This window comes from Scomber scombrus, chromosome 16, assembly GCF_963691925.1.
Source record: "Scomber scombrus chromosome 16, fScoSco1.1, whole genome shotgun sequence".
NCBI classification, from domain to species: domain Eukaryota; kingdom Metazoa; phylum Chordata; class Actinopteri; order Scombriformes; family Scombridae; genus Scomber; species Scomber scombrus.
In genome coordinates, this window is record NC_084985.1 from 14,206,572 (window position 1) to 14,232,921 (window position 26,350).

The window sequence follows — 26,350 nt, forward strand, 5'->3', positions numbered from 1 at the left end:
CCACCTTAGTATAAACATTACGGCAAAATATATTATGATAGAGAAAATTAAAATCATGTATAGCATATTATCATCCAACTGTTCTACAAAGTATTGTTTCTGTAATGTCCTCAAACTGAAACTAAAAAACACATTTTCTTTGGGTTTCCATAATTTTAAAAAAAAGTTACATAAGTAAAAAATGCAGACATATAAGAACAAATCATTAGCATCAGTGCTCATTCTTCCTCTTCTAGAAACACAAGATTGTTGTTGCATTTTACTGTAATTAATAACCTGAAAAAAAGGTTTACTTGGATGTTGTTGGTAATGCTGTTATTCAGCCACTATCAGATGCAGATTTCTTTTTTTTTATAAAGCCTGCAAAAAGAATATGCCTGTGTAAATGTTTTCAGACAGCAGATGGTGGTACACCTACGTAGTCTCTGTATCCAAGATGGAGACACAGCTACGCAGTCTCCAGTGCTCCATATGCTGGGCCAATGCTCTCCTCTGCCCAGCCAAGTAGGACAGTCTGCTATGATAAGCAGCTCAGTGACAGGCTGGCGTTTCCTACATGTTTCCAAAAAGTCAGGGTTATTTCTGCTTGCAGGTCCACTGGATACTATCACACACCACTGCTAGTGTGTAATTGAGTCAGAATCAAAGGATAGCCATGTTTATGTGTTATCAGAACCTCTCTGTCATTCTATACATCCATCCTATACAGCTGGAATTCATTCATATCTCATTCAGTGTGCCCTGGTATTTGATAGATAAAACACTTCTGGAAATACAGATAGGTGGGTATATTTGGACAAGGGGTGGGGCATTTGTGGAGGTGCAAAGGCACAGATCAGAAGCCCTTTGAGCTTTTAGCTGTGAGTTGTAGGTAGGGGACTTGGCTCTGACACCCACTCTCAGCTCTGTTGTTTTAGCTTCTAACCTTTTGTTCAGGAACTCAAAGTGTTTACTTTTTTGCTGATCTTGCTGCTACAGGAGTGGGGTATACCAGATAGTTGCATAAAGTCAGGTCAAAGTGGACATCAGTCTGCTAAGCTTTCTACTGAGGAAAGCAAATGCCTGGAGCAAACCATCTCCGGCAGTCTTGAGAGTCTGCAATAGAGCTAGAACAAGGTGGGATAGAGCCTTTCAAATATGCTCCATCTGAGCTAGTTCTTAGTAAGGAGGTCATTAGTGATTCTACACTGTGGGCGTGGACAATATCCAATCTAAGTTTTTTCATCTGGAGATACTATCAGAGAAGCAGTGGAAGTATCAATGGTAGCCAAAGCCCTGCAGTCACTCACTAGGTGGAGGAACACCTTGAGGTCTGGCATACACTTCTGAAGTTCATCAATTTATGACTCAAAGGGTGGAACTCTGAGGACAGATGGTTGTGGGGTGTGCTTGAAAAAGGCGTTAGAGGGAGCAGTCTCGACATGGGCAGCAGTCTGTCAAGTATAAAACATACAAGCTAATACAGCACATGATAGCAATTCACCTGCAATGAGTAGATTAAGGTATGGCCTCTGGCATAGGCGGTGAAGCACTGATGCCAGCTAATGCTAGCAACATACACAGCCTGCATGTTTAGGCAAGAAGATGAAATGGAGATGACTGCTGGGTGCCAAGCCCTTTTATCAGGTTGCTTGCATCACCCAGGTGACATGTGTGTATTTGTTGGTATTATGTCTCAATCTCTTGCATATCCAAGTATTTCATACCATCTCTGGTGGTCAGGAAGAATGAAATAGCAGCAGAAAAAGAGCTGAAAGACCTAATGAAGGTCCGTAGAGCTGATTAACCTCTTTACTCGTACATTTTCACAAGAAGAACTATTGCTGCTTTAACCATTTAACCCCAGAAAGAGTGCAAAAAAACACTTAAACCAGTAAGGGGTGCTAAACAATGATGTCAAGCCAGTGTCCTTATTCTCTGTCTTATGGTACATGGACATTTCCTAGACAGGTGAACAGGCATTAGTGTGGTGTCCTTGGCAACGGACTATCTATGGCAATCCATGCAGCACCTGTGGTGACACCTGTAGCCCCTGCTGTCTCTCCTGCTCAGCTGACTCTGCCACCTCTTTGCTGTCACCATTTGCTCATACATTATGGATACCAGTAGCACTAACTGTCCAGACTGTTTAGCCAATTAGTATCATCATATCTGCGTTGATGATTAAATATAAGCAATTCCTGCTGCTTTAGTTTACAGCCCAAAATTGGTTTGTGTGTGAAAGACAGCGAGTCAGTGTGTAAAGGAGAGTTCGGATATTAGATCAGTACAGTGTGCGATGGACTTGAATACGGCATAATAATCCTATTGATCAATTTCAACTACTTTTGTACAGCAGCTTAACAAAAAACATCTACAAGCAAGCACACACTTAAACATATCTGAAGAGTAAAGTTTCCAAGAATTAATGATAAGAGTATTTTTTTTGTCACTAGGTTTATAATTAGAACCTTATCGTGAGGCTGCAACTAATGAGTATTAAAAAATTGATCACTATTTTTTTGGAGCCTAAGATGCAACCGAAAAATGTCATGTTTTGCACCAACAAACAGTGCAGAACCCAAATATATTCAGTTTGCTATCATAGATGACTTAAGAAAGCAGAAAATATTCACATATAAGAAGCTGGAACCAGAGAATTGTCAACTCAAAACATTTTATCATAGATTAATCAACTAATCTTTGCAGTGCTACCAAATTACATAGTTCTTTCCAGGAAACGTCAGAGGGAACTGATACAAAATTACAGACCTGAAATAAAGTATTATCCAAATTAAGTTTTTAGGGCTTCAAAAAATGGAAAGATAAGTGTGGAATTGACATTTTCAGGTTTTGATTTCTCTTCAAAGATGAAATTAATGACAGTGAATGCGACAAACCTACCAGCATGATATTACTGTGAAGATTAGGAAAGCCTTTTGTTATGCCAAATATGAAACCTCCATTACCACTTGCACTCAAGCTTATTAAATAGTTATGGAGCATACCCACATAAAAAGTTATTTCTATCATCATTCCCTGGGTATTAATAATATCAAACATTTCTCCGAAACAAGAGACAATCTTTTTATCTTAGCATTTTTTAATGCTAAGTAAATAGACTGTTCAGACTGATGGTTGACATAGTTTAAAAATGTAATCCCTTTAGTCAGGATTAGCACCTGGCACAGCAAGAAGCATGCGTTGGATCATATGGACACGGAGGGAGGATTCATTCGGAGGAGAGAAGACGCTTTTTTTTGTGCACACAATGTTTTGTTTGAGTTACACCAAACTGTGTAGACTCAGAGTAGGTTGATATGTATTGTTTTTAATTTGTTACATTATTAGGATTAAGTCTGGGCTGATGCTAGTGAATTATGAATTTGGGGTAAAGCAGGTGGTTCATGCCTGAGAAAGTCTGAGAAACGTGATTGGATAAAAAAAGATCGGAATGGAAGCTACAGCTGGAAATGTAGACCAGAATAACACTTTAAAAAGAAAGCAAAGTGTAGTTATGTTTTTTGTTTTTTACATCCAAGGGACATCCTTTGTAGCAGAAATTATAATGTCTGTTTCTAACTCTGCCCCCTTTTTCTCTCCAGTTGGCTGAGTACCGCCAGAGAAAAGCTCACGCGGACTCCCAGAAGAAACAGAAAAAGAAGAAGAAAAAGAAGCCAGGGGAGGACTCGGAGGGCGATTCGAAAGAAAGGGTGGACGTCCAGCCTGATCAGCCTGTGGGAGGAGAGGAGGTCTCTGTCGGAGGAAGAGATGGATCACAAGGAGGAAATAAAGACCCACCCACCACAGAGTTCACCTTCGCAAGGACGCTACGGAGCGGAGAGACAGTCAAGCATGATCAGACCTACACCATAGAGGTAGACACGCACACTTCCTGATGACATTTATTATACATATTATTTAGTACTATTAATGATTATTGCAAGAATTGAGTCTAATCCTTTGCTTTAAATGTAATATATACATAATATATGATTTGAACCAGAGCTTGGTTGTTGAAAAATGTAGGCATGTGTGCCACTGAAACTTATTAATATTTTAAATTAATATTTTAATACCCCAGAATGAGAACTGAGCAGGAATAAACTTTGCAATTCTTAAGTTTGAGCATAACAGTTTATTATTTGTATTTTGTGGATTTCTAAGCAGGATATGTTGCATCTGTTGTAGCTGATGCATCATGTGAAATTTCAGAATTAATACAGTATGTGCCATTCAGGAAGCATTTCCAGGTGCTGCCATGGGGAAAAACTGATACAGTCAACAATCATAGTTTAGAAGTAGTTTGAACATTTGTTTTGATACAAATATGTGCAAGACATGTTGTAACAATTAGGCAATGATGCACCATATGTCACTTTTATTTTATTGGATGAATTATTACATTCTGGTGTGCAAATGACTGAGATTAATCTGTGGCATTGGGAATAATAAGGTTCGTACTTTGAGGGCTCTGTCTAAATGTTTTGAAAGAGCAAAGAATGTTGGAGCTGAAAAATCTTGACAGGAAGAGAAGACATTTGGGTTCATGTCTCCCAATTAATGAATCTCTCAACATTTCTTTCATTGATTCATTAGTTACACAAAAAGGCAAATAATATATAAATATATAATGATTATTTATAAATCTGTCAGCAATTATAGCCATTCAGGCACAGGGTTATTTTCCACACATTCATTTCACTTTAAAAAAAGCAGCATTGCAGATATTTGGATTTGTGTGCAGCCTCATCTGTCTGCTCCTCCTGCACCCAGAAAGCTTTCAAATATTTGAGTCTGCAGGTTGATTCTGTGGCTTTAGGTTTTTATTATTAACACACACTCATGAGATTAATATTAATTAATAATCATAGATCCTTATTAAAAATGATCATTGCTCACTCCTGTTCTTTGTTTCTGTTGTCTGCCGGAGCTGAATGAACCTGCTTTAGCTGTCATGACAACCACTGGGAGTACTGAGGAGTGCTTCAAGCAGGAAATAATAAATTAAAGAATATTTGTTGCCACAGTTCCTTCAGAATTTTTAATGAAGTGTTTTAATAAATGAAAATAGTCCAGTTAGAGATGGATAATTGAAGCTTTACTTGTATTGTGTCACTGATTCTCACAATTGAATGAAAACCTGCATTACAAAAAATACTAAATTCTTAGACTCCTTGAAAGAAATTTTATTCATAAAATTTGTCTACAAGCAAACATACACTTCAACATATATGATGAATAATGAATTCATACTTACTTGGGTTTAAATGGAGCTATTCTTAGCCTATTTTCCAGGAACCCTCATACACAATTCTCAGGATATCAGACCAAGAAGCACATTATAAAGCACATTGCAGAAAATGTAATCACAGAGACCCTTACTTCTTGTAGGAAAGAAATGTATCTTTGATTTTGTATCCCAAGAGCAAAGTTTGGACTTTTCAAAATGCCTCTTTATGAAATGTGAAGTGGAAGATTAGAAGATTTTTTATTTTGTTTGAATATAACTTTAAAGTTTCAGCTTCTTATTCCTCCTTTTACATGATACAGCACTGATGGATAACTTCATCTTGCACACCATTTGAGACATAACAGCATATGGATGATAAAGGTCCATGTTGATGCATTTGCTAAATTCATTAACTAACACTACTACAATATTTGTACGGTTTTGATTGTAATATAAAAATGGACTAACTAAGTAATTCTTTCATAAAAACCTTACCTAAAACTCTTTTCTTTAAGCTTTACGAACTGGCTGTGGGTTTCTATATTTTAAGATAAATAGAAAAGTTGGAGCCTGAACATTCACTATTTTCAACAAATTATGTTTCTAATAAATAAAATTTATGCTTCTTACATGTTTCTATGGAAAATTAACCAATCTACCACAGTTTAAAATATTATGCAGAAACCTGAGTGCTCTCACACATTATTTTTCTCCATCATTTGAGCTCTCACAGCCTCTTTTATCGACATCGTGCAGCCACTCTTTCCCTGAACTCACTGTACATTTGATGTGGTGCATGCCCACAAAACTACCAGTTGCTATGGAAACAAACAATTGCCTTTAAACAGGTTGAGATGCGGCAGTCTAGTGTGACCAATTCCTGTGGCCTTTCAACATATTCCAGCAGACCTTAAGGTTGATTGAATGTATGAATGTTTTTTTACCTTGAGAGTGAACCACATCCCCTCTGTTACAAATGCTCTGGGACATACCATATTTTTGTGCTCCCTGGATAGAAGCTGTTATGTACCACTAACAAATGACACTGATGATTTTTAAGAGACCGAGGTATACAGCGTGCTGTCTGTAAATTATTTATGTAGAGAAATTATTTGACCACTTAAAGTTAAATGGTTTTTATTTTCTACCTTTTTTTTCTCATCTTTTTTTCCCCTTTGCTTTCTGTGAGTTGGATGAGGTTGCTGTGGAAATGCAACAGCATTGAAGTTTTCCATTCTTCACTGGCATCTGAAAGAACCATGGATATGTTTGTAATTGCAAATGCATTAAGTGTGTTGACTCACCAATGCTTTCAAGGTGGATCCAGCTGCAACTAAACTATACTCTTATCAATGAGGTTGGAACATAGTCTTCACATATCATTCAGTAATTGTGGTACAAGTTCTGTTGTTCAATCTATTGAAGTGAAACCTGCCATTTCTATCCCAGTTTCAATTAATGACCATCAATTAACCTGAAAATAGACTCTGTGGGAGTGTGAAAGTATGAAAGATATTTTCCCTCATAATTAAAAGTAAAAGTCCAAATAGAAAATTAAAACCGATCAAATTAAAAAGATTATTATTTTACTACACTACTAGGAATAATCAAGCCATAATTAAACTTAAAAAGAAAAATTTAATTGAAAAAGAAAATTTAAAAGTTAAAATGATGATTTGAAAATACAAAGTGACAATGAAAAAGTGTAATTTAAATTGCAAAAGCTTAAAAGGGAATGCTCAAACTAAAAGCCCAAATTGTCGAGATGAAATTGAAGATGGCAATGGATATAAGACAAAAGAAGTATAAAATATGACACTCAAAATGAAACATGGAAAGGTTTAAATGGAAACACTTACATTTAAAAAAAACTAAATTATTATTATTATTTTTGCATTTCCACTTAACCCTTTGGCATGTTAAATTTGATCTTTTCTGTCTTCCATTTGAAAGGAGAAAGGAGCTTTGTGGCAAAAGTAGGTTAGACCCATATTTAAATCCAGAGTGCTTTCTGAAATAGGACATAAGACATGTATTGCTTCAAATTGTTATGATTGAACATTTTAGTGTGTGCATTTTGTATTGCATTATAGATGGAAGACCTCTGGAAATGTAATGACTGTAATGAATCTTCGTCATGTCAAGACCACTTTTCATTTCACCAATTTACTGTTAAAAAGTCATACATCACTGGTCAAGATTGTGTGGTGCTGTGAATGTTTTACTATGATTTTAACTTGCTTTATTTTACTTGTGTTGTAATGTAAATCACTTGTTTTATGTGGCACATATTTCCCATTAGTTTTCCCCATGGTGGATTGATGAAACTTGTTTTTCTCTTCTCTATTGCAGCCAGAGAGTGAAGTGTCCACTACTGCTGAAGATTATTCCTCTGAGGTAAGATGAGCTTTCTCACTTCCCAATTTATAAGATGAACGTCCTGCCTTTAAATCTTTTTGGTAACTCTAAATTAGCTAGAGGTGTGACTTTGAAGATGGCAGTGTCTGCCGGTTGGATAGTCCACCTACCTACAACAATAGGATGGATTGCCATGAAATTTGACAGATATCCGTGGTCCACACATGATGAGTCCTAATGACTTTCGGCTGTCCCCTGACTTTTTGTCTTATGCCAGCAATCTATTATTTGCCTATTTAAGTGCCATGAAACGTTGTACACATATTCATGTTTACCCCAGGATGAATTGTAGTAACTTAAATTCAGTCAGTCCAGTAAATTGGTTTATGGCTAAATAGCTGCCAAACGAATGATGTTCCAATCCACCTCAGCTGCACTTGTTAGCATATTAGCATGGTGATGTTGGCATTAAGTACCACTGTGCCCAAGTACAGTCTGAGTTATAGAGGATGTATGTTCACATCTGCAGCTTAATTTCTGTTCATCTTAATAATGAAGCCTCTGGTATTACTGTTGAAAGACTGACTGTTTTTGTGTATTTTTTTCATGATTTTTCGGCTGATTACTTGTCCAATATACAATTCCACTCTTTACCAAAGTTTTCATTATTTACATTTATTTATTTATTTTCTTATTGAATTTTTTTACATTAAAGAAAAGTAGAGCACAGAAGTCAGTCAGCGGGGCAGCTTATCTCAGTAATGCTGAGTCAGACTACTGACTGATGATAAAAAAAATTCATGTGGTCGTAAAATGTATCACCTGTCAACCTAGCCACACATTTTCATGAAAATAATAGGTGACTATTTTAAAGTTTTTATGTTCCTGTTCTTACACAGTTTCTCTGCTGGCTACCACATACTCTTTGACTCTGAGTCATCAAATAAAAGCAAAACAGTTGACTGTAATTGTGCGACTACTAAAAGGCAGTAGCATATGACATTTTCCATCTTAATTTACAATTTAGGAGAAGAGACGTGACACTAAACACAACATTAAAAACAATTACTGTGTGATCCAATTAAACCATTTAGTCACATCGGTAAGAGGATGATTTAGATTATATCATAGCTCTCTGTCCTAGCAAAAGCATTTGAAAATACTTTTATTCTGAAATAAATCTTACTAATAATCAGCCGCACAGCACAAATCTACCCAATGATGACTTGTGAACATCTGTAGGCTCTTCCATCATTATTTCCACATCTTAATGTTGATGACTGACAGCATTGTGAATTAACAGGTAAATGGGTGCCATGAGATGACAGAGACCCTAATGATGTCTTCGAAGGATTTTATCTGGGTACAGTAATCCGATAAAGCAGTTCTTTTGGCTCTGCTAGCAAACACACTGGCTGCTGGACTTCGCTCTCTAGTTGCTTAACGTTTAAGTCTTCTGTAAGATTTCCTGTAACCTACTAAATAAGCCTGTTCTTTGCTGTAGTCACATTTTAAATGTGATTATATACTATGTCAGGAATGATTTGAAAACTGTGCTGTGGGTAAAAGAAAAAAAAAGTATTATCTTTATAAATGACCAGTTTGAGAGCACAAATGGTTGAGGAGTTTAGGATTGAACAGGGCGTAGTGACATTTTAGAGGTGAAAATTATCTCTGAACGTTGCCTGGAGGAGGATGAAGGGAGGGAGTGGTGAATGATGGAAAATAATGGAGACAACAGTGAAGTGCTTAGAGGAGAGAAGACAGGGTGTTACACAAAGAGATGTTCTCTTTGGATTCACAAAGGTGATGTACTGACAGAGGAGACAGAAAGCAGGGATGTGCTGATCAGTACAGCTGTGATAGATGCAGGCATGCCGACTGTCGTAAGATGTGAGAGGTTGAGGATGAATATTGGTGCGTTATTCAAGCTAACACTAATCTATGGACCAAATATTATTTGAAATTTGACATTTCTCAAATGAGATTCATTAAAAAGTTTTCATTCCTTCTGTGTGAAATAAAACAGTAGAACTCATTATCAAAATGGTCAGTGTCTTTTAAAAGTTTCTTTTAAAATGTGTGACAAATTAAAGCAATATTTGATCAATGTTGAACAACGTTTTGTCTGCTTGAAGTTGCGGTAAAATTATGCTAAACACTGTAGATTGCATTTCTTAATTTTCTTGCACAGAAGAAATAGCAAATGTTGGCTTAATTTTTCCCACTTTAATAGATGAGAGCAAACAAACATCCAACCTAATTTGTTATCAACAACCTTCAAATTTCAAGAAAACCAGGAAAAGGGAAATTATTTCACAGCACTTTGGCAGTTGTTAACAGAGTTAGCTAAACTAGATGTACATCTCATTCAGCGATAGATAGTGAGCTAGCAGACATTTATTTGAGTGAAAATCTTTAATGACCTTGTAGTCCTTAAAAGCGTAAATATCCGCTTATAGAACTAAGTAACTAACTAACTCCTTTGGGTTATTCGCTTCTGTTGTGCATTTTGACCAGTATCTTTAAAGCTGGTTTCAGCTACAGCAATAGTCTACTTTGGAAGATGTAGCTCTTTATAGACTTCTTTTATAGTATCCATTGTAAAACAGAAACTATTAATAACATTAACATATTTACTACATTTCTTCATGTGGCTCCTGGCTTTTGTAACTAACAGCTGTCGCTCTTGGGTGTGACTAAGTGCTAAGCTAATTCGTGAAACCTCACCTTTTATGCATTAATGAAAGCCTGTAAATGCTTTACTAGCTCTTATTTTCTTCCTCAGGAGGAGGTGGAGCCTCTTAAACAGGTGACAAAGGGAGGCACAATGCAGGATATGGAGGATGCGCTAGCTGCAAAGACGCAAGCAGTGGAGGAGCTAAGTCGAGAGCTTGAGGAAATCAGGGCTGCTTTCGGCACAGAGGGAGTACAGCAGGTAAATGGTTTATTACTGAAATATAGATCATATTGAAATGTCAATCTCAATTTTAATACTTGTATTAAATAGCTGTACATGCGATCATTTTACTAAACTTTACTTTTGTAGCTGCAAGACTTTGAGGCTGCTCTAAAGCAACGAGACGGCATCATCACCCAGCTCACAGCTAATCTTCAGCAGGCTCGTAAAGAGAAAGATGAGATCATGAAAGAATTCCTGGAGCTGACAGAGCAAAGTCAGAAACTACAAATTCAGTTCCAGCAGGTAGGACATCTTTATATATATATATTTTTTTAATTACCATTTTGTACCACTGCATGTTATCCATATATCCAAATAGCAGTTCTTCTGTGAATCATATTATAAATAGGAGCTGCTTTTTACCTTAATTTGACCACCTGCTGGTCTAACATTTACAGCTGCAGGCAGGCGAGACGTTAAGGAACACCAGTCACAGCAGCACAGCATCTGATCTTCTACAGGCCAGGCAGCAGCTTATGCAGTACCAACAGCTGCAGGAGGAAATGAACAATGAGGTCAGAAAGAACCAGGAGAGGAGCAGTGAGCAGCTGGAGCACATCAACCAGATCCAGCACAAGCTCAGTGAGATGGAGATGGTAAGAAGTTGCCTACTGTGTTCATACTAGATTATCAGAGATATAATTTAGACATATCGTGTGAAATTCAAGTGGTTACTTTTGTATTACTAATACTTGTTTTGTCCTTGTAGTCTGGGAAAAAATCAGAGGAATCATTTACCCAAAGGATAAACGAGAAGGACCTGCTGATTACTGAACAAGAAAAAGTTATTTTGAGTCAGAAGCAGTCCCTGACAGAACTGAGAACAACAGAGGCGTCTTTTGCACAAACACTGAAAGAGAAAAATCAGATAATTTCAGAGCAAACTGCAATAATCACAGAACACGAGCGGTCATTGACCCTGTTCAGAGATGAACTCGCTCATGTGGGAAAGACTACAGATGAGAATATTATAGAACAGCCAGATGACAAAAACCTGATTGTAGTGGAGCTGGAGAGAGCCATTTCAGAACGCAACAGCTCTATAACCCAGCTTGAGGATGAGTTACAGTCCTCTGAAAAACGGCTGCATGACCTCCAGCAGCGAGTGGCTGCAAAAGAATTCGAGCTTGAAAGATGCCTGGATGAGTTGGAAAGCACTAAGAGTAACTTGGAAAGCTGTAAAAGTGAAATGGAGAGTTGTAAATTAGAACTGGAGAAAGGCCGGACAGAGTTAGAAAGCTGCAAAGATGAACTCGCAACCTCCCGACAGAAGGAGCGAATGTCATCCAATGAAATCATGCAGCTCATGGGCACAGTAGAGGACCTGCAGAAGCGCTATCACCAGGGCAGCCTGTCTGAGAGTGACACCATACAAAAAATGCAGGAAGACACTGTGAGGAAGCTTGAAGTTCTCAGGGCAGAGCTGGATGAGATGTACGGCCAGCAAATAGTCCAAATGAAGCACGAGCTTAATTTGCATCATGCCTCGAAAGTGGAGCAAATGACTGAGCAACATCGTGCTGAGCTTGAGCTTTTTAAAGCACAAAGCTCCACTGTTAGTGCTGCTGAGGTGGACACTCTCAATGCTAAGATTAGACAGCTTCAAGGGACATTAGAGCAATCCCAAGCAATGCACAATGAAGCCAGACACAAGCTAACTCAAGCCACCCAAGAAAAGGTCAACCTACAGACGAAGGTTGAGGATCTTGTGCAAGATCTCCGTTCTGCTAAAGAAAAAGTGGAGCTGGTCTCCAACAGTCTTATCTCTCAGGAAAGCCAACAAGGTGAACTACAGTGCCTTCAGGAGACCATTGACAGTCTGAAGTGCCAACTGGCTGCTGGTCAGGAAGCTGCACTAGAGGAAGAGACAAAACACGAATCAGAAGTAACCAATTACAAGATCAAGTTGGAGATGCTAGAGAGGGAGAAGGATGCTGTGCTTGACCGCATGGCGGAGTCACAGGAAGCAGAGCTGGAACGACTGAGGACTCAGCTTCTGTTTAGCCACGAGGAAGAGCTCACACATCTTAGAGAGGAACTGCAGAGGGAGAGTTTCCTAAACACAGAAAACCTTCTCAATGAAGCTGCTGTCAAACATGAGAGAGCTTTTGATGAGCGACGCATTCATTATGAAGAGGAGCTGCACTTGTTACGAAAAGAGAAGTCAAGTTTTGACACAGAGCGAGATGATTTTTTGCACCAAATTCTTGGCCTGAAAGAAGATCTAAAGCTAGCTTTGCAAAGCTCGAAAGCGGATGAGCTTGTCCAGCAGCTTCAAGAACTTCAGGTGGAGCTTGAGGAACTGAGAAGGCGAGGAGAACAACGGGCTGGAATGGAAAACGAAATACAGACATTACTAAAAAAGACAGAGGTGCTTGAAAACCAGGCAATAGAGAAAGAACAAAGTTGGGAGAAAAAATGGAAAGATCAGGAACGAGAAAAGGAGATGCTGAAAGAATCTAATAACACTTTGAAAGAGGAGTTGGATTCAAAAATTATGAAAATCGAGACACTCACAGCAGAGAAAAATCAAATAAAGCAACAAGTGGCTGAGCTTAGTGAGGAAATTGAAAAGCAGAGGACTACGTTCTCTTTTGCTGAAAAGAATTTCGAAGTAAACTATCAGGAGCTGAAGGAGGAATACACGTGTCTCATTGAGGCAAAGACACGGTTAGAGGAAAGGACATTGAAGGAGACACTTGAGTTTGAGGCGAAACTTGCCAGCCTTCAGTCACAGATTCAGGAGCTGGAGGAGAGCAGCAGAGATATCAAAATGGAGGAAATGCATACAGATAGTAAAGCTGTGGTAGAAAAAGATACTACTGAGCTAATGGAGAAGCTTAATGTTACATTGAGTGAGAAAGAAAGCCTGGCTGGGAGGCTTTGTGAAGTTACAGAGCAACTGATGGTTACAGAGAGCAAAGTGGGACGGCTGGAAGAAGACGTAATGAGAGTAAGACAAGAAAACACGAAGGTCATCGCCCAGAATGAAAGCCTGGGGAAAGAACTGAAAAAGAAGGAAGAGATTATAAGAAAGCAGACGAGAGGGCAGGATGCCCAGAGAAAAGCTAAGCTCGAGCAAGGAGAGCAAGCTGTTGAGTCAGTTGCCTCAGTTTGTTCTTTTGAGGATCATCACCTTCAGATTCAATCTCTGCAAGGGGAAATACAGGCTCTTCAGTCCCTCTTAAAGGCAGCCGAAACTGAGAGAGACAGCATCCAGCAGACTGTGGAGCTCCAAAGGCTTTCGCACACTCCATCTCCAGCAGCAGCAGTCCAGTCCTCAGGGGAGGTACCTGTTGAAGGACGATCCTCCCCGCACAAGTCCACAGCCTCAGGGTCAAGTAGGCGCAAGAGACGACAGAGGTCGAAGCAGGAGCACAAATTGGGCACCGCTCTCCCAGACAGCAAAGAAGAAAGACAGAGGGAGGAGGAAGAGGAGGCAGCGGTGGAGGAAGAGAGAGCTACAAGTGCCGCAGAGCAGGAGATGCAGCCTCAGATGGAGAGACAGGTTATGTCATGTTCACAAGAGAGGGCCGGTAAGGAGGACTCCACTGACGAGTACCAGGGAGACGAAGCGAGAGACGACATCAACAAGCAGGTAGGAACTAATATGCATCTACTGCACCACTCTTTTGCAAAACAGCTTGGCTGCCTTTTCTCTGCCTTTTCTAAAAGTCTGATTAAATGACATGTTTGATTCTGTGACTGAAAGGCTTTTTAAAAAACTGCATGTAAAAAAAAAAAAAAAAAATAGTAGTTGAAATTGCTTGCTTCAAGTATATAATTTTCATAATTAAAGCTGTGATGTTTAATATTGTTAACAGCTTTATCAAAAATACATGGACTATATTGATAGCCGGATCAGATTTTAATATTGAAGAGAATATGACACAGGCATTTCAGCACTGAAATGTTTTCTCTCTAGTGACTAACAGTCATGATTGCAAATTGCTTTCTGCAGGGTTGCTCTCTAAGGTAGCATTGAGCAGCACAGCCAGCCTGTTGTGTTCAAAGATGTAGCCATACGTTTTTAATTGGTGGAGACCATTCAACGACATTAAGTGTGCTTATTGTGGCAAAAATAATGTAAAAGACAACATTCCTACACAGTGCATCCTGCGCATAACACTGAAGTGTCAAGAATCCATCAATATTCTGCTCATTTCTACTTTCTATACAATATTAATGGTCTTCTTATTATTTGGTGCTGCTTATCCTCAAACTGAATCCGATGTTGGTTTTGAAAAGGGCTGAAATATAACCACCCGGTCTTCTGATAGTTATGAATCGTTGCCGTTGTGTAGAAATGTGTACATTCTAGTTTCTTTCCATCCTGCAGGGAGTAAAGGGTTTGAGGTGAGAGACCATTTTACCCCAGTCTCTTCTGTGTCTGTGTCACTTCAGGCTGTGTCTCAATAACACAAGGCAAAAGATAGTGTACAGCGTCTGTCTGCCATTTCATGTCCTTGCTTCATGTTGTTTTTGCACCTCCTGGGTTGGAACACCAGACGCAGTCCAGAATCACATTTTCAATACATGATATATCTGGCCAAAAACACACCTGCAATGTCAAATTATTTTAAAGTAGTTGTAAAATTCAATTGATGCTGAATAATTTCACACAGTACTTGGCACTGGAAAATCATTCATTATATTTGTTATTAATCTTTTGTTTAAGCCTGTGCATTTGTGCAGATAGATAGATAGCAGGATTTTTTAAAATGGGTTTCTGTTTATAGACAAACATACAGTGCATTGTGTCCAACTTTGAACAAATTTAATACAACAGCTTAATAAACAACACTGTAAAGAAAGAATAGGAGGCAAACCAGATGATGATCAGTCATTCCACTGTGAATAATTGTGGATATTTTCACAAATAAGTTGCTTTTACTCTCCTGTGGCTCTCTGTTCCCTCTCAGGAAGTGATCCATAATTGTGCATTTTTGTATTTCTTTGCATCAACGTCCTACTTGTCTGCATTTGCACTGGGGTAAAATTCTAGACAATTATAAAAAAAATACATTATTCTTCTTCTTCTTTCTTATCAGGTGAGCAGACATGGGACGGGCCGCCACACGGAGCCTGTCGTGTGTGGGGGAGCAGAAGAAGAGGGAGCCACTACTGAGCATGTAAATGTCACTTAAGCTCACATCCTGCCCTTTGCTTTGTGTTTAGTGTCAGTCGTCGCTTTGATACATCATGCAGTATAAAGATCAATGAATAGGTGCTCATACAGATAAAATGCAATAAATGTAGCATGAGTATTATAAGTTTAGTGCTGAAACAGTCAATTTCTTAGTAAACCTTAATCATTTTCATGATAGAAGTAATTCTACTTTTGTTGTTTTTGTTTGTGTGTGTGTGTGTGTGTGTGTGTGTGTGTGTGTGTGTGTGTGTGTGTGTGTGTGTGTGTGTATAGCATCGGCACATCATAAAACAGCTGCCATCTGTTTGTTAGTCACTTACTGTCCCTTGTCTGCATGTTTTAAGCAACAGCATCTGATTGGTTACGTGTTTGAAAGGACTCTCGGCAGTCCGTTTGTCGGATGTTGTGCGGATGGGGCGACTGTATCATAACAAAGCCTTTTAAATACAGCCTAATTAAAATGTAGAGTGCACTTAAAAACATCTGACATCAAAGGTAACGGAATCTCAATTTCATAATTGTGTTACCTTAACAAATTTGTGCTAATGTATAATGCAAGAGAGAAAGCCTTCTCTCCTTGCCTTTTGTTCTCTGTTACAGAAGTGATAATAGCAGACCTCTCTTGCCGAACAGATGGCTTGTGCCACTACTCTGTCGCAGAAATAGGATTGGTGGAATGACGTTATTTGATCATTTATCTCCACTGATTAGCAAATGGGTGTGCCATGCTGCATAATTTAATTAGTGATCATTTATAATTGACATGTATATTATACTTTTTAGATCTTTTTTGTCAGGCTCAGCAGCATTTTCTTTTCTTTTTTTTATCAGTGCAAATGAGTGTTTTCATGCTGACCACTTTTGGGAATTAAAAATTTCAAATTCAAAAACTTCATTATTAGTGACACAGCTTATGGGGACCCATATAATAATAAAATACAAAAGAATATAAAAGAAGATTAAGGCAAATGCAACTATGTGAAATCAGATTATATATTTGGAAAGTTATGTTCCTGTGTGGATTACTCCCCCGTATTAATGATGATAACTTCTTCCTGTGTTAAGGGTGAGTGCAGGCTGCAGATGGAGGCGCAGCGCATCAGCCTGTCTCAGATCCACGCTGCCCAGCTGGAGCTTCTGCAGGAGGAGACAGACACTTGCGCACACACTCTTGAATTGAAACAGCAGAACGTGAAAGATCACTGTGACCAGGGTGAGCTGATGTGTAATTTGTTGTCTTTGTGTTCATCTGTGTTTGTGACCAGGCAGCGGCCTCCTCAGAGATGCTTTTGATTTATCATGTATGATGGATCAAAACAGAACAGGTTTCTGGTTGGATAACATATCCAGGATTATTTATGCACTTTGCTGGTTATAGTTGTGTTCGTCACATGCTTTGAGTAACATTTTAAACATTTCAGTGAATTGTCTCAAACTTTAAATTTCACAGATGAGCCAAAAATCTCCAGATACCAGAACATGTTACAAGCTGTGTCACAAGAATGCAGTGCAATCATTCAGGTAACTATTAAAGATAAGTAGTTGTATTGTGTCATTAAGAAAAATTATTAATGTGCATTGACAAGGTACCAGAGCTTAACCATGTTTCCGTTGTGTGTTCAGTCTTTTCGAAAGATATTTGGTGAGGAGTTTTTGGAGCATCTTGATGTGGATGTCCGACCGCCCACTTCAGTGGAAAGACCAGAAACTAGTGAAACCACCTCCACTGTACTGGAGGCCAAAGGTAATTTATCTCTTGAATAAATTAAATTACAGTTTAAAGCAAGTATTAGAGATAATACAACACATATTTCCAGTGAAGGTAACACTGTGGGCAGTATTAAACTTCAATTCAAAATTCACTTCATATCTATAAAGTGCTTAATCATCTATCTCTGCAGCACATTTACACATACTCAACTAAAACGATCTGCTTACTCCACTGAGATCATTTCAATTTAATTAAAAAAACATTACATTAATTAAAACATGTTGCATTCTCTTACTGTAGTGCTCTACAGAGATCTTCAGCAGATGAAGGAGAAGATTGAACAGGAACATCATAGACTGTCACAGCTCCAGGATGTGCTGAGAGCTGATGGGAACAAGGTAAAGATAGCTACTGAGTTTGTTAGAGAAACAAAGAGGATTACAGTGCTAACAGAAGCACACTAACAAATCTGTTGCTTTATTAGATGATCGAATTGCAGACAGCATTTGATGAACTGAGGAGCAGCAGTGAGAAGGAGATCTCTGAGCTGCGTGTGCAGGTTGCCAGCTTAAGTCTCTCAAGCAAAGGTAAAGAATTAAACTCAATTCACTAAGATCAAATAAAAAGCAAAAAGGTCAAGCACTAATGTTAAGTCACTGGGTCTGAACACAGAGGTGTGTAATAAGATAAGGTATTTAATCTTTTATTTGAGTTTCATGAGTATTCTCTGGTGCTCTCCCTATTCTCTGTATTCTGCAGCTTTAAGGATTTTCCAAGTGTACTATAGGTCACAGTTAAATCTGACTGATTACTGTCATGCCACTTATGTGCAATACACCTTGAGCTTTTGCCTATGTGTTTTCTGACTAATTGTCAGCTACAAAGAAACATATTGAATAGTAACCCTGCCTTGCTTTTGAGCTATTATTCATCTAGCATTTATCAACCAATTAGGAGTTTAATGCAGTCATTTGCCACTGTAGTGACCCATTTTCTCCAGAGGAAACATTAAACTTTCATTTAATTGATTCTAATCTAAGTTGAGCATATTATATATTGGATTTCACATTTCACCTCTCCATCTGTTAGATCCAGAGAAGCGGGGCGCTGCACCGTCTACCTCCCCTTCCAAGGAATTACAGATGCTGAGGGCCGAGGCGCAGGAGAAGCAGCTACAGCTAGAAGAGAGTCACAGACAAGAAATCGAGCATCTCAGAGCCCACTACCAGCAGCAGGCCACAGAAACCGAGGAACGATACGCTACTGAGCTATTCATGCTGCAGCAGCGACTGCAGGAGGTCACAGACATTCAGACCCACTACAGGTGATGACACTTATTTTTATGCACATGGAGTATATTTTTATGTTTTTAGATAGGCAAATGTATATGTACAGCAAATTCTCCTTACACACACACTTTGACAAAAGAAATGTGAAACACAGGTGACTTACAAATATATTTTGTAGACCCCAGCTTACTGTTGGTACTTTAAAACTAAACTCAGCTTACAGTTGAGTTTCAAAACTTGTGAACTCAGCAAATGATTATAATGATAATGGGCAACAACAGGATAAACAGATGTATGCTTGCATACAAATCTGGAAGTGTACACTAACTGATGTAGAGGCTATAATCTGGCAGGGTGGTAATCGCAGAGTTGAGTATATAGAGGGCTTGATTACGAGAGAGGGAGGGAGCCACTGGGGAGGCGACAACAGGTTAGGGAGACATGGAATGGGTTGTGATAGGAGTGTCTGGGGATGTTGCTGAGGCAAATGTGACATAATCAGTTTCTCTATTGGCTTAGAAAAAGTACATTTTCATACAGTACATCAAACGTAGGACATTGAAAAATCAGTTGTGGGTGTTTGACGTTTAGGTAGCACCATTAATGGATTCATGCAGCCTGTCATTGGTCAGGTGGCATAACTTTTTGCTATATGAAGTACATTTTCAATCAGAAGAACTGATTTTGAAAGTTAAGTTTTGATTGATTAATGCAGTAAATGTTTTGGGGGGGAAAAGTCATTGTGCACATTTTGTTCAGCACGTGGAAGAAACCTAACCCAGTTCAGTTGACAACAAAGCCTTAAATAATGAAATATTCACTAGGTTGTTTTTAAGCCTTATTCATGCCTTTTGTTAACCCACTGACCTATTAAAGTACACTTTCAGCCAATCCAGATGGCTTATTGAGGGAAGTGATGAACCTACACAGCACTTGTCGGCATTACCCACATGAAAAACTTCAGCTCCACACTGAAATCACAAAAGTATTACGTATTTGTTCAAGTGTCAGAGGTGTGCATGATATTTTGAATCACCCACATATGTTCTATGCCCGAATGGCAAATTACAGAGAATCAAACGTAAGACTGTACAGGAGTATTGTATAAGGAGACCACCTATTATCTCTGATATATTGGCTGTTTATGCACACCTTAAAAATATATTCTAAATCCAGACTACATTACTCTTAGTGAGCTCCTCCTCCTCGCTCAAGAGAATCACAGTCCTAATATTACTATATTCAGTTAACTGAAAACTGAGATGCTACTGCCCTCCACTGTTTGATTTTGTAAATAGGATTACTACTGTACTTTTCAAACCAAGGAACATATGTTTTTGGTCAACCATTAATTCATACCTATACTTTGAAGAGCAATGTCTTGGCTTTATATATTATCATTTGTTTTGTTGAAATTGATTAGAGTTTAAATTGTATTTAGTCTTAAATTTATATCTGCTCTCATGCAATGTGTGTTATGTGCCTTATAAGTAACAAATGGTTACATTTATAATTTTTTGTGATGTGTTTTTGGCACAAGTAGCTCAAGGGCTTTATCAGGTTCATTTGAATAACTTTAAAGCCACGGTCAATATTGAACTCATTTTCCCTGCTTCAAATTCCTACATTTCTCATTTTTTACACTGAGTGAACTAAGTTCCAACACTGACTGAACACTTACTTTTCAGGTACCAACTCTAGTTTTTTAACTGAATTGCATTAGTTATTGCATTTCAATTGCAACATGACAATATGTTTTGTTATTTTTAAGTATCTCAGTACACATGATGTTAACCAAAGTGATGTTTAAATCGCTGTTAAAGAGAAATGTTTACACTTGTATGCTTGCACTAACTTGGTTTATTTGAAAATAGGTAGGATAATCGCCTTTATATTGCTGTAGAAATTGTTGTTTTAATTAATTCTGACATTATGTTTCATTCTTCAGCCTGGCCAGTGTTCCAGAGTCCAGCACAGAGAAGAATGAGGAGCTCAGCGAGGAACTAAAGGTTTGGCTGCTTCATTTTGCCCTCATCTTAATCTTCCATGTCACATGCATCACATCTTACTACGAGCTGAAATGTGTACATGCATTAAGACTATGACAGTGAGAGTCGATGAGAGGAAGGCGGTTGTAGCCTTGAGGCTAAAACGTGCCCTAAATCCAAAGCTTTGCCCCAGAAGCAGCAGTATGAACGGTCTTATATCTAACAATTAAAAGGGTTGGACGTTACATAATCTACCCGTATAGCGTGTTACTCCTGAACCAAGCGGACCTACTCTGGTCTTGGCGGCTGCATGAAAGGAGGATTCTGTCTTGCGTGAATGAACTGCACTCCATTGGAGCCATCCCTCAAACATGTCACGCCCAACTTCCATCCTTTCTCAGTTTTGTCATTCACGCTCAGTCCAACCTCAAAACTCCTGCAGCTCGTGGTTGCTCGTGGCCCTAACAGTGATGGGAGAGGGAGATAGGAAGAGGAGAAGATTGACAGAACCACAGGAGGAACAACGGGAGAGAAGCTGAAAAAATCTGGGCATGATAGTCTTTCAGATGTTGTATGTTTGGTTTGGAAATATTGAGCTTGAGGCGAGTGGTACTGAAGAAGCCAATGAAATAGACAAGTCAGGGATTCATCACAAGACAGACTGGTAGTGTATCAGGGGAAAATGTAGCTGTAATGTAATGCAAGACATCTCTTTATCGCTTTATCATCCCTGGGAGGGGTTGGGGAGAACAAAATGGTGTATTTATGTGTGGTTAAAGGTTGGGTGGGGTTTAGCTACAGTAAATAGGACCTGTTTATTTCAGGAACAGTCTGGGGGAACTTTTTCTTGTTATCAGCCTAATATTAACACACTGATATCTCGTACATTACATACTTTAATGTGCAGCATTACTTGTGTGTCTAACCGTCTCCTCCCTTTTTCTATGCTTTTCTCTCTGAGCAGGATCTCGATGTGGAGGAGTTGTCAGAGGGAGGTGTTGAGTTGAACTGGCCCCCCAGGTCTTCAGGCCTGACAGCACAGCTGCAGGTACTGAGGAAAGCGCTCTACCACAAGTATGTCCAAGAAGTAGCTGCTCTCAAAGAGCAGCACAGCAGCGAGCTGAGGAGACTGAGAGAAGAAAAGGAACAGGAGAGGAAAAGAGAGGATCGTGGGGAAGAGAAAGAGACTGGTATCAACGGAGCTGGAAGCTCCTTTGACAGCTCCGACGTTACTGGGCAGTTTGTGTTGGAAGAGAAACAGCACTGGGAGAGGGTGGAGGAGGAAGTTGCCAAGGTAGGTTTGATTTGTGTTTTCATACAACTCTTGTGTCTAGTTTTAAGGTTAAAGTAGACCAATTTTCCATCTCTGAAATATCTGAATGTAGAGACGCATTAATAAGAGAAGAGTTCTTTAAAGTTTGTCTCTTACCAATAACACTCTTTGTCTCTATGTCACATGAAGGCCTACAGCACTTTATGTTTGGATTCATATTTTCTTATAGGCCATAGTTCAGATGTCAGTGGAGTTTGCGCAGCAGACTGAGCTGGCTCGACTCAACAAGCGTGCTGGCCAGACAAACACCTCCATGCAGACCAGGTCAGATGAAGAGGAGGTGGAGGAGAGGAAGAACGAGGAGCAGACTCCCAGAGTTTCTCCCACCATGGGCGCCTGGCTGAAGGAGGTTGAGAGGGAGCGACTGGAGAGGGAGCTGGAGGAGAGGAATGCAGAGATCCAAAAGCTAAAGGAGAAGCTGCTGAAAAATGAATCAGGACCTGAGCGGGTCAGTGTCGCCGGTTGGGCTGTTGCATCTGAAGTGCAGTTAATGTGTTGATTTGCCCTCTGTTTCGCCACCCTTCACAGTTTTTTTTATTAATTTCAGCAAAGAAAATTAATTACTGCTGTGTCAGTAATTTTTGGATGCACTGTGTCGCAATGCAGGGGTTGTATTGAACCATTGATTCACTCTAAATACTGTATCACTGATTATGTATGCTTGAACTAAAATTAGTGAAAGTATTTGGCTATATGCAGAAGTACTAACAATAATAGGGTTGTTGAGGATGTTTTTGAGCTAGGATCTGAATGTAAAACTGCACAGCAACGTGTACTTTTCAGCAACATTAATGCACTGTGGGCAGAGTGATGTGTTGCAAAATCCCATTTAAGCTATTTTGAACAAAAAACAAACAATTCAAATCAAGTATGTACAACTTCGTAAACACATTATTACACTTCATTTTTAAAAACAGTAATTTTACACTTCTGTACACTTCTATATTTGATCATACTTTAATACAATAATCTTATGACTTTTATAAGGTTAAGGTTAGGGTAACTTTATTTGTACCCGAAGGTAGATTCGGTTCACAGGTTAAGTGATGATTTGGCTTCATCCACACAAAACAAACAAACAGGTCAGACACAGTAACATAATAACAGTTATTGATGATGTAAGGGACTAGAATACATCAAAACTAGAACCAATATCAGAGGAAAATGTATTTTAATGATTTGACAATAAGTATTAGTTCATTTACTGCTGTTAAAGAATAATATTTTAGCATCTACATGACATGATGACATACTTTTGTCTATCCACTGTTCATGCACTGGTTTGTTCAAATTGAACTTAGATTTTTTTAAAGCACTCCTCATGCCTTGAAGAGCTAATCCGTGACCGAGCCTGCTAGGCTTTCACTAACCATTTATTGCATGATTAGGCTTTAACTGTGTGATAGCAGTGGCTGTCAGGTTCAGTGTTCTCTGCGATATGAGTTGCTCCAACACACTGGTGGTGGTGTTGCAGTGAAGATCATTTAGTTAAAAACAAAGTTCTTTGACTTCAGTAATTGGGTCAGATGAGTTAAAAAAAAAAAAAAGAAAGAGATTTAGTTTCTTTAAAAACAAACTCGGCCAAAATATCCAGAGATGCTCCATTGAAAACAATCTATGAATGTTGGTATAGGTGATACATTGTAGAAACCAGACATTTGTAGCTTATATTGTGGATATAATGCAAACATTAGACCCATAAGATATAGATAAAACAGCTCTACATTTTGAATTCTGCCATTGTAGATTTGGCATCTTAAGTTTAATAAGCTAAAAAAAACATGAAAGAGACCAAAAATTCAAAAAACAAACAAACAAAACAAAAAACAAATTATGTTTGAATGATTACTTTTACCATTTCATACTATTTCATTTGTCTGAAATAGTGCTACACAAATCTGTTAAAGTGAACAGACCAGAGGAGCTGGGCTGCATTTCTAATGTCTCCCCAGGAGGTGGAGCTACCACCATTGCCTGTTTCAGTGCCTCAGGTGCACCTGTTGCCATAGCAGCACAAAGATAGTAGTGTTTCTCTTTGCTCCAAGGGAGTTAGAAGTGCATCTTTGTGTTTGTGTCTGTGTGCGTCTGTGTTTGTCTGTGTGCTAGTAAAAGGGCAGTGTGTTTGCACACGTCTTGCTGTGCCTTATTTGAATTCACTTGTACTAATGGTCACACATACTGCTGCACTGTCGTTTGCTGTTTAGAGTTTTCAGAAGTCTGTTTATCCAACTGCAACTTTGCAATGACGGGACTGCTGTCTGTGTTCTCTCTCCTGCCTGTCCAGGCCTTAAAGAAGAGAGAAGACGGCCAAGAAAAAGATGAGGATGAGGAAGATCGAAGGGGGGCGGGAATAAAGCAGACTGGTGTACACAGATTGTCAGCGAAGGATGATGAAGATTCATCTGATAAGGACACTGAAAGGTAGTGACAGAAACTCCATTCATACCTTTCCATCATAATCTACTTTGCTCACAGAGATGCTCTGCGTATGAAATCCCCAATCTCTCCTTAACCAGTTGCATGTTTGTTTGTGTTAGTGCTGTACATGAATTATAAAAAAATATTAATTTAAAGTTGAAGCCAAAGTAGACTAAATTTTCAGCTGTGGGAAAAATATGTTGTTACACTGATTTAATTGAAGGCTTTACTGTAGCCATTCTCTCTTGAATAACTACAGTCTTTAAGAAACTTTTCATCACTGTGGTATGTTGTAACTTTGACTTTTCTGCTGCCTTCAGAAACCTCTTGCGTATGGCCAACGAGAAGCTTAGTCAAGTGCTGGTTGACGTCCTGAAGACTACGGCAGCAGCGGAGGAAACCATTGGCCTCCACATGCAGAGTCTGCGTGACGCGTGCAGTGGAGGTCAGCAGGCTGCTCCGCCCCCCTCCACCACACAGAGAGAAACATGGCAACCTGTCAGATCTTATACTGCAGGCAAGTAACATCAGATGTAATAGTTAATGCTGACGTCTGTGTTTGGACAACAGGTTCAACAGCCCATCCTCCTAAAAAATGTTGGTCCAAGCATCTTCTTGTAGTTGGCTGTGGGTTAGAGCTGCTCTGTTCTTGAAAACAGGAAACATACTACAAAAACGGCAAGATGTAATAATGCATACAGTCACCTAAGAGAACATAGCACCTTAAACCATGCTGTGCTCCACAAACATTAACACCACTGCAGCTGCACTTTTTGATGAGCATCCAAGGCCATCTTTACAGTGGCATCCCAAATCAAAATTTTGGCCTTCTGTAGACTGCAGCTGAGAATGATTTAGCTTTTATGAGGCTTGGATAACAAACAAAAAAAAACATGGCAGAACATTTGCAAAGTTAAACCACATTTGTAGAAAGTTTCAAATCTGTTTTAAATCAGATTTTTCAACTTGAATTTCAGATGATATTTGTGTCACTTATAACAAAACAGAGCACATAGCATTGATGTCACAGGGAGAGTGTTGTTAGCAACTTGGCTAACTATGCTAAGCAACTAAGCTTACCTCCTCTGGATACTGCAACAAGACTATATAATGCTGTTGCTTGAACAAAGAGCGGGCCCTCCTACTTTAGCCCAGAGTTTGTTGTTTAGTTTCTTAACTGGAAAAACACACCACCAATTAGTTTACCTATGTGAACCTATAGTATGTTGTCATCACAGCAACTGTTTTTAATAGGTTAATAATAGTTGATGGACAAAATTAATCTGATCACACGCAAATAATAGTGAGATCACTTGGTCCTGTAATTCAGATGTCATAAAAATAGAGGATTAGCTTGCAATCTGAATTGTTCATTATTAATGAAGACATAAAGACTCCATGGGTGTTAAAGACAACAAAGTCTCATGTTGACACACAAATCCAGGTATAGTTATCCTAATTCTTCTCCAAACCATAGCTGCTTATATTAATCATGGTACTTTTGCTTATGAGTAGAGTTAAGACGCAGAAAAAAACAGTATCTGACCCAGATGCCATGAACCCCGACCATTTTTACCTCGACACCCATTTTTTATTACACATTCTCTCATAAGTCCCTTTTCCTATTGTGCTGAAGAAAGCTGTGTAGCTCTTTCATAAATTGCGGTCACTCAAGGACACTAGATACATGGTCATTGCTGGTCCAATCATACACTTATATGCAAATTATGGTTCATGTTTGTGATACCGCATACTTGCATGACGATAAACCTGTGCAACAGTGGCAGCGCTTTATCTAATCATGTGTTTTTAGGTAAATTATTTTCAAATAACATTCAGCAGTGTTATTCCAGTAAAATACACAACACATTGAATGCAGTACCGGGTAGAGACTAAAGCATTGTAGTTGTGTTATGCAGCTTGATGTTTT

General features: G+C 38.8%; 1 protein-coding gene across 2 annotated transcripts in view; it reads left to right on the plus strand.

Annotated features, from left to right (window-relative positions):
• The window catches only part of akap9 (A kinase (PRKA) anchor protein 9), a 62,188-nt gene that overhangs the window by 5,868 nt on the left and 29,970 nt on the right, over positions 1-26,350 (plus strand). For both annotated transcript variants that reach the window (XM_062435641.1, XM_062435642.1), the window contains exons 2-20: positions 3,585-3,857; positions 7,565-7,609; positions 8,874-8,933; positions 10,359-10,508; positions 10,620-10,775; positions 10,931-11,128; positions 11,242-14,130; positions 15,584-15,664; positions 16,747-16,894; positions 17,132-17,202; positions 17,305-17,425; positions 17,693-17,790; positions 17,877-17,979; positions 18,482-18,716; positions 20,630-20,690; positions 21,634-21,963; positions 22,172-22,450; positions 24,287-24,423; positions 24,741-24,937. In XM_062435641.1, coding sequence (XP_062291625.1) covers positions 3,585-3,857; positions 7,565-7,609; positions 8,874-8,933; positions 10,359-10,508; positions 10,620-10,775; positions 10,931-11,128; positions 11,242-14,130; positions 15,584-15,664; positions 16,747-16,894; positions 17,132-17,202; positions 17,305-17,425; positions 17,693-17,790; positions 17,877-17,979; positions 18,482-18,716; positions 20,630-20,690; positions 21,634-21,963; positions 22,172-22,450; positions 24,287-24,423; positions 24,741-24,937 — 5,632 coding nt within the window. The remainder of the gene's footprint in view (positions 1-3,584; positions 3,858-7,564; positions 7,610-8,873; positions 8,934-10,358; positions 10,509-10,619; positions 10,776-10,930; positions 11,129-11,241; positions 14,131-15,583; positions 15,665-16,746; positions 16,895-17,131; positions 17,203-17,304; positions 17,426-17,692; positions 17,791-17,876; positions 17,980-18,481; positions 18,717-20,629; positions 20,691-21,633; positions 21,964-22,171; positions 22,451-24,286; positions 24,424-24,740; positions 24,938-26,350) is intronic.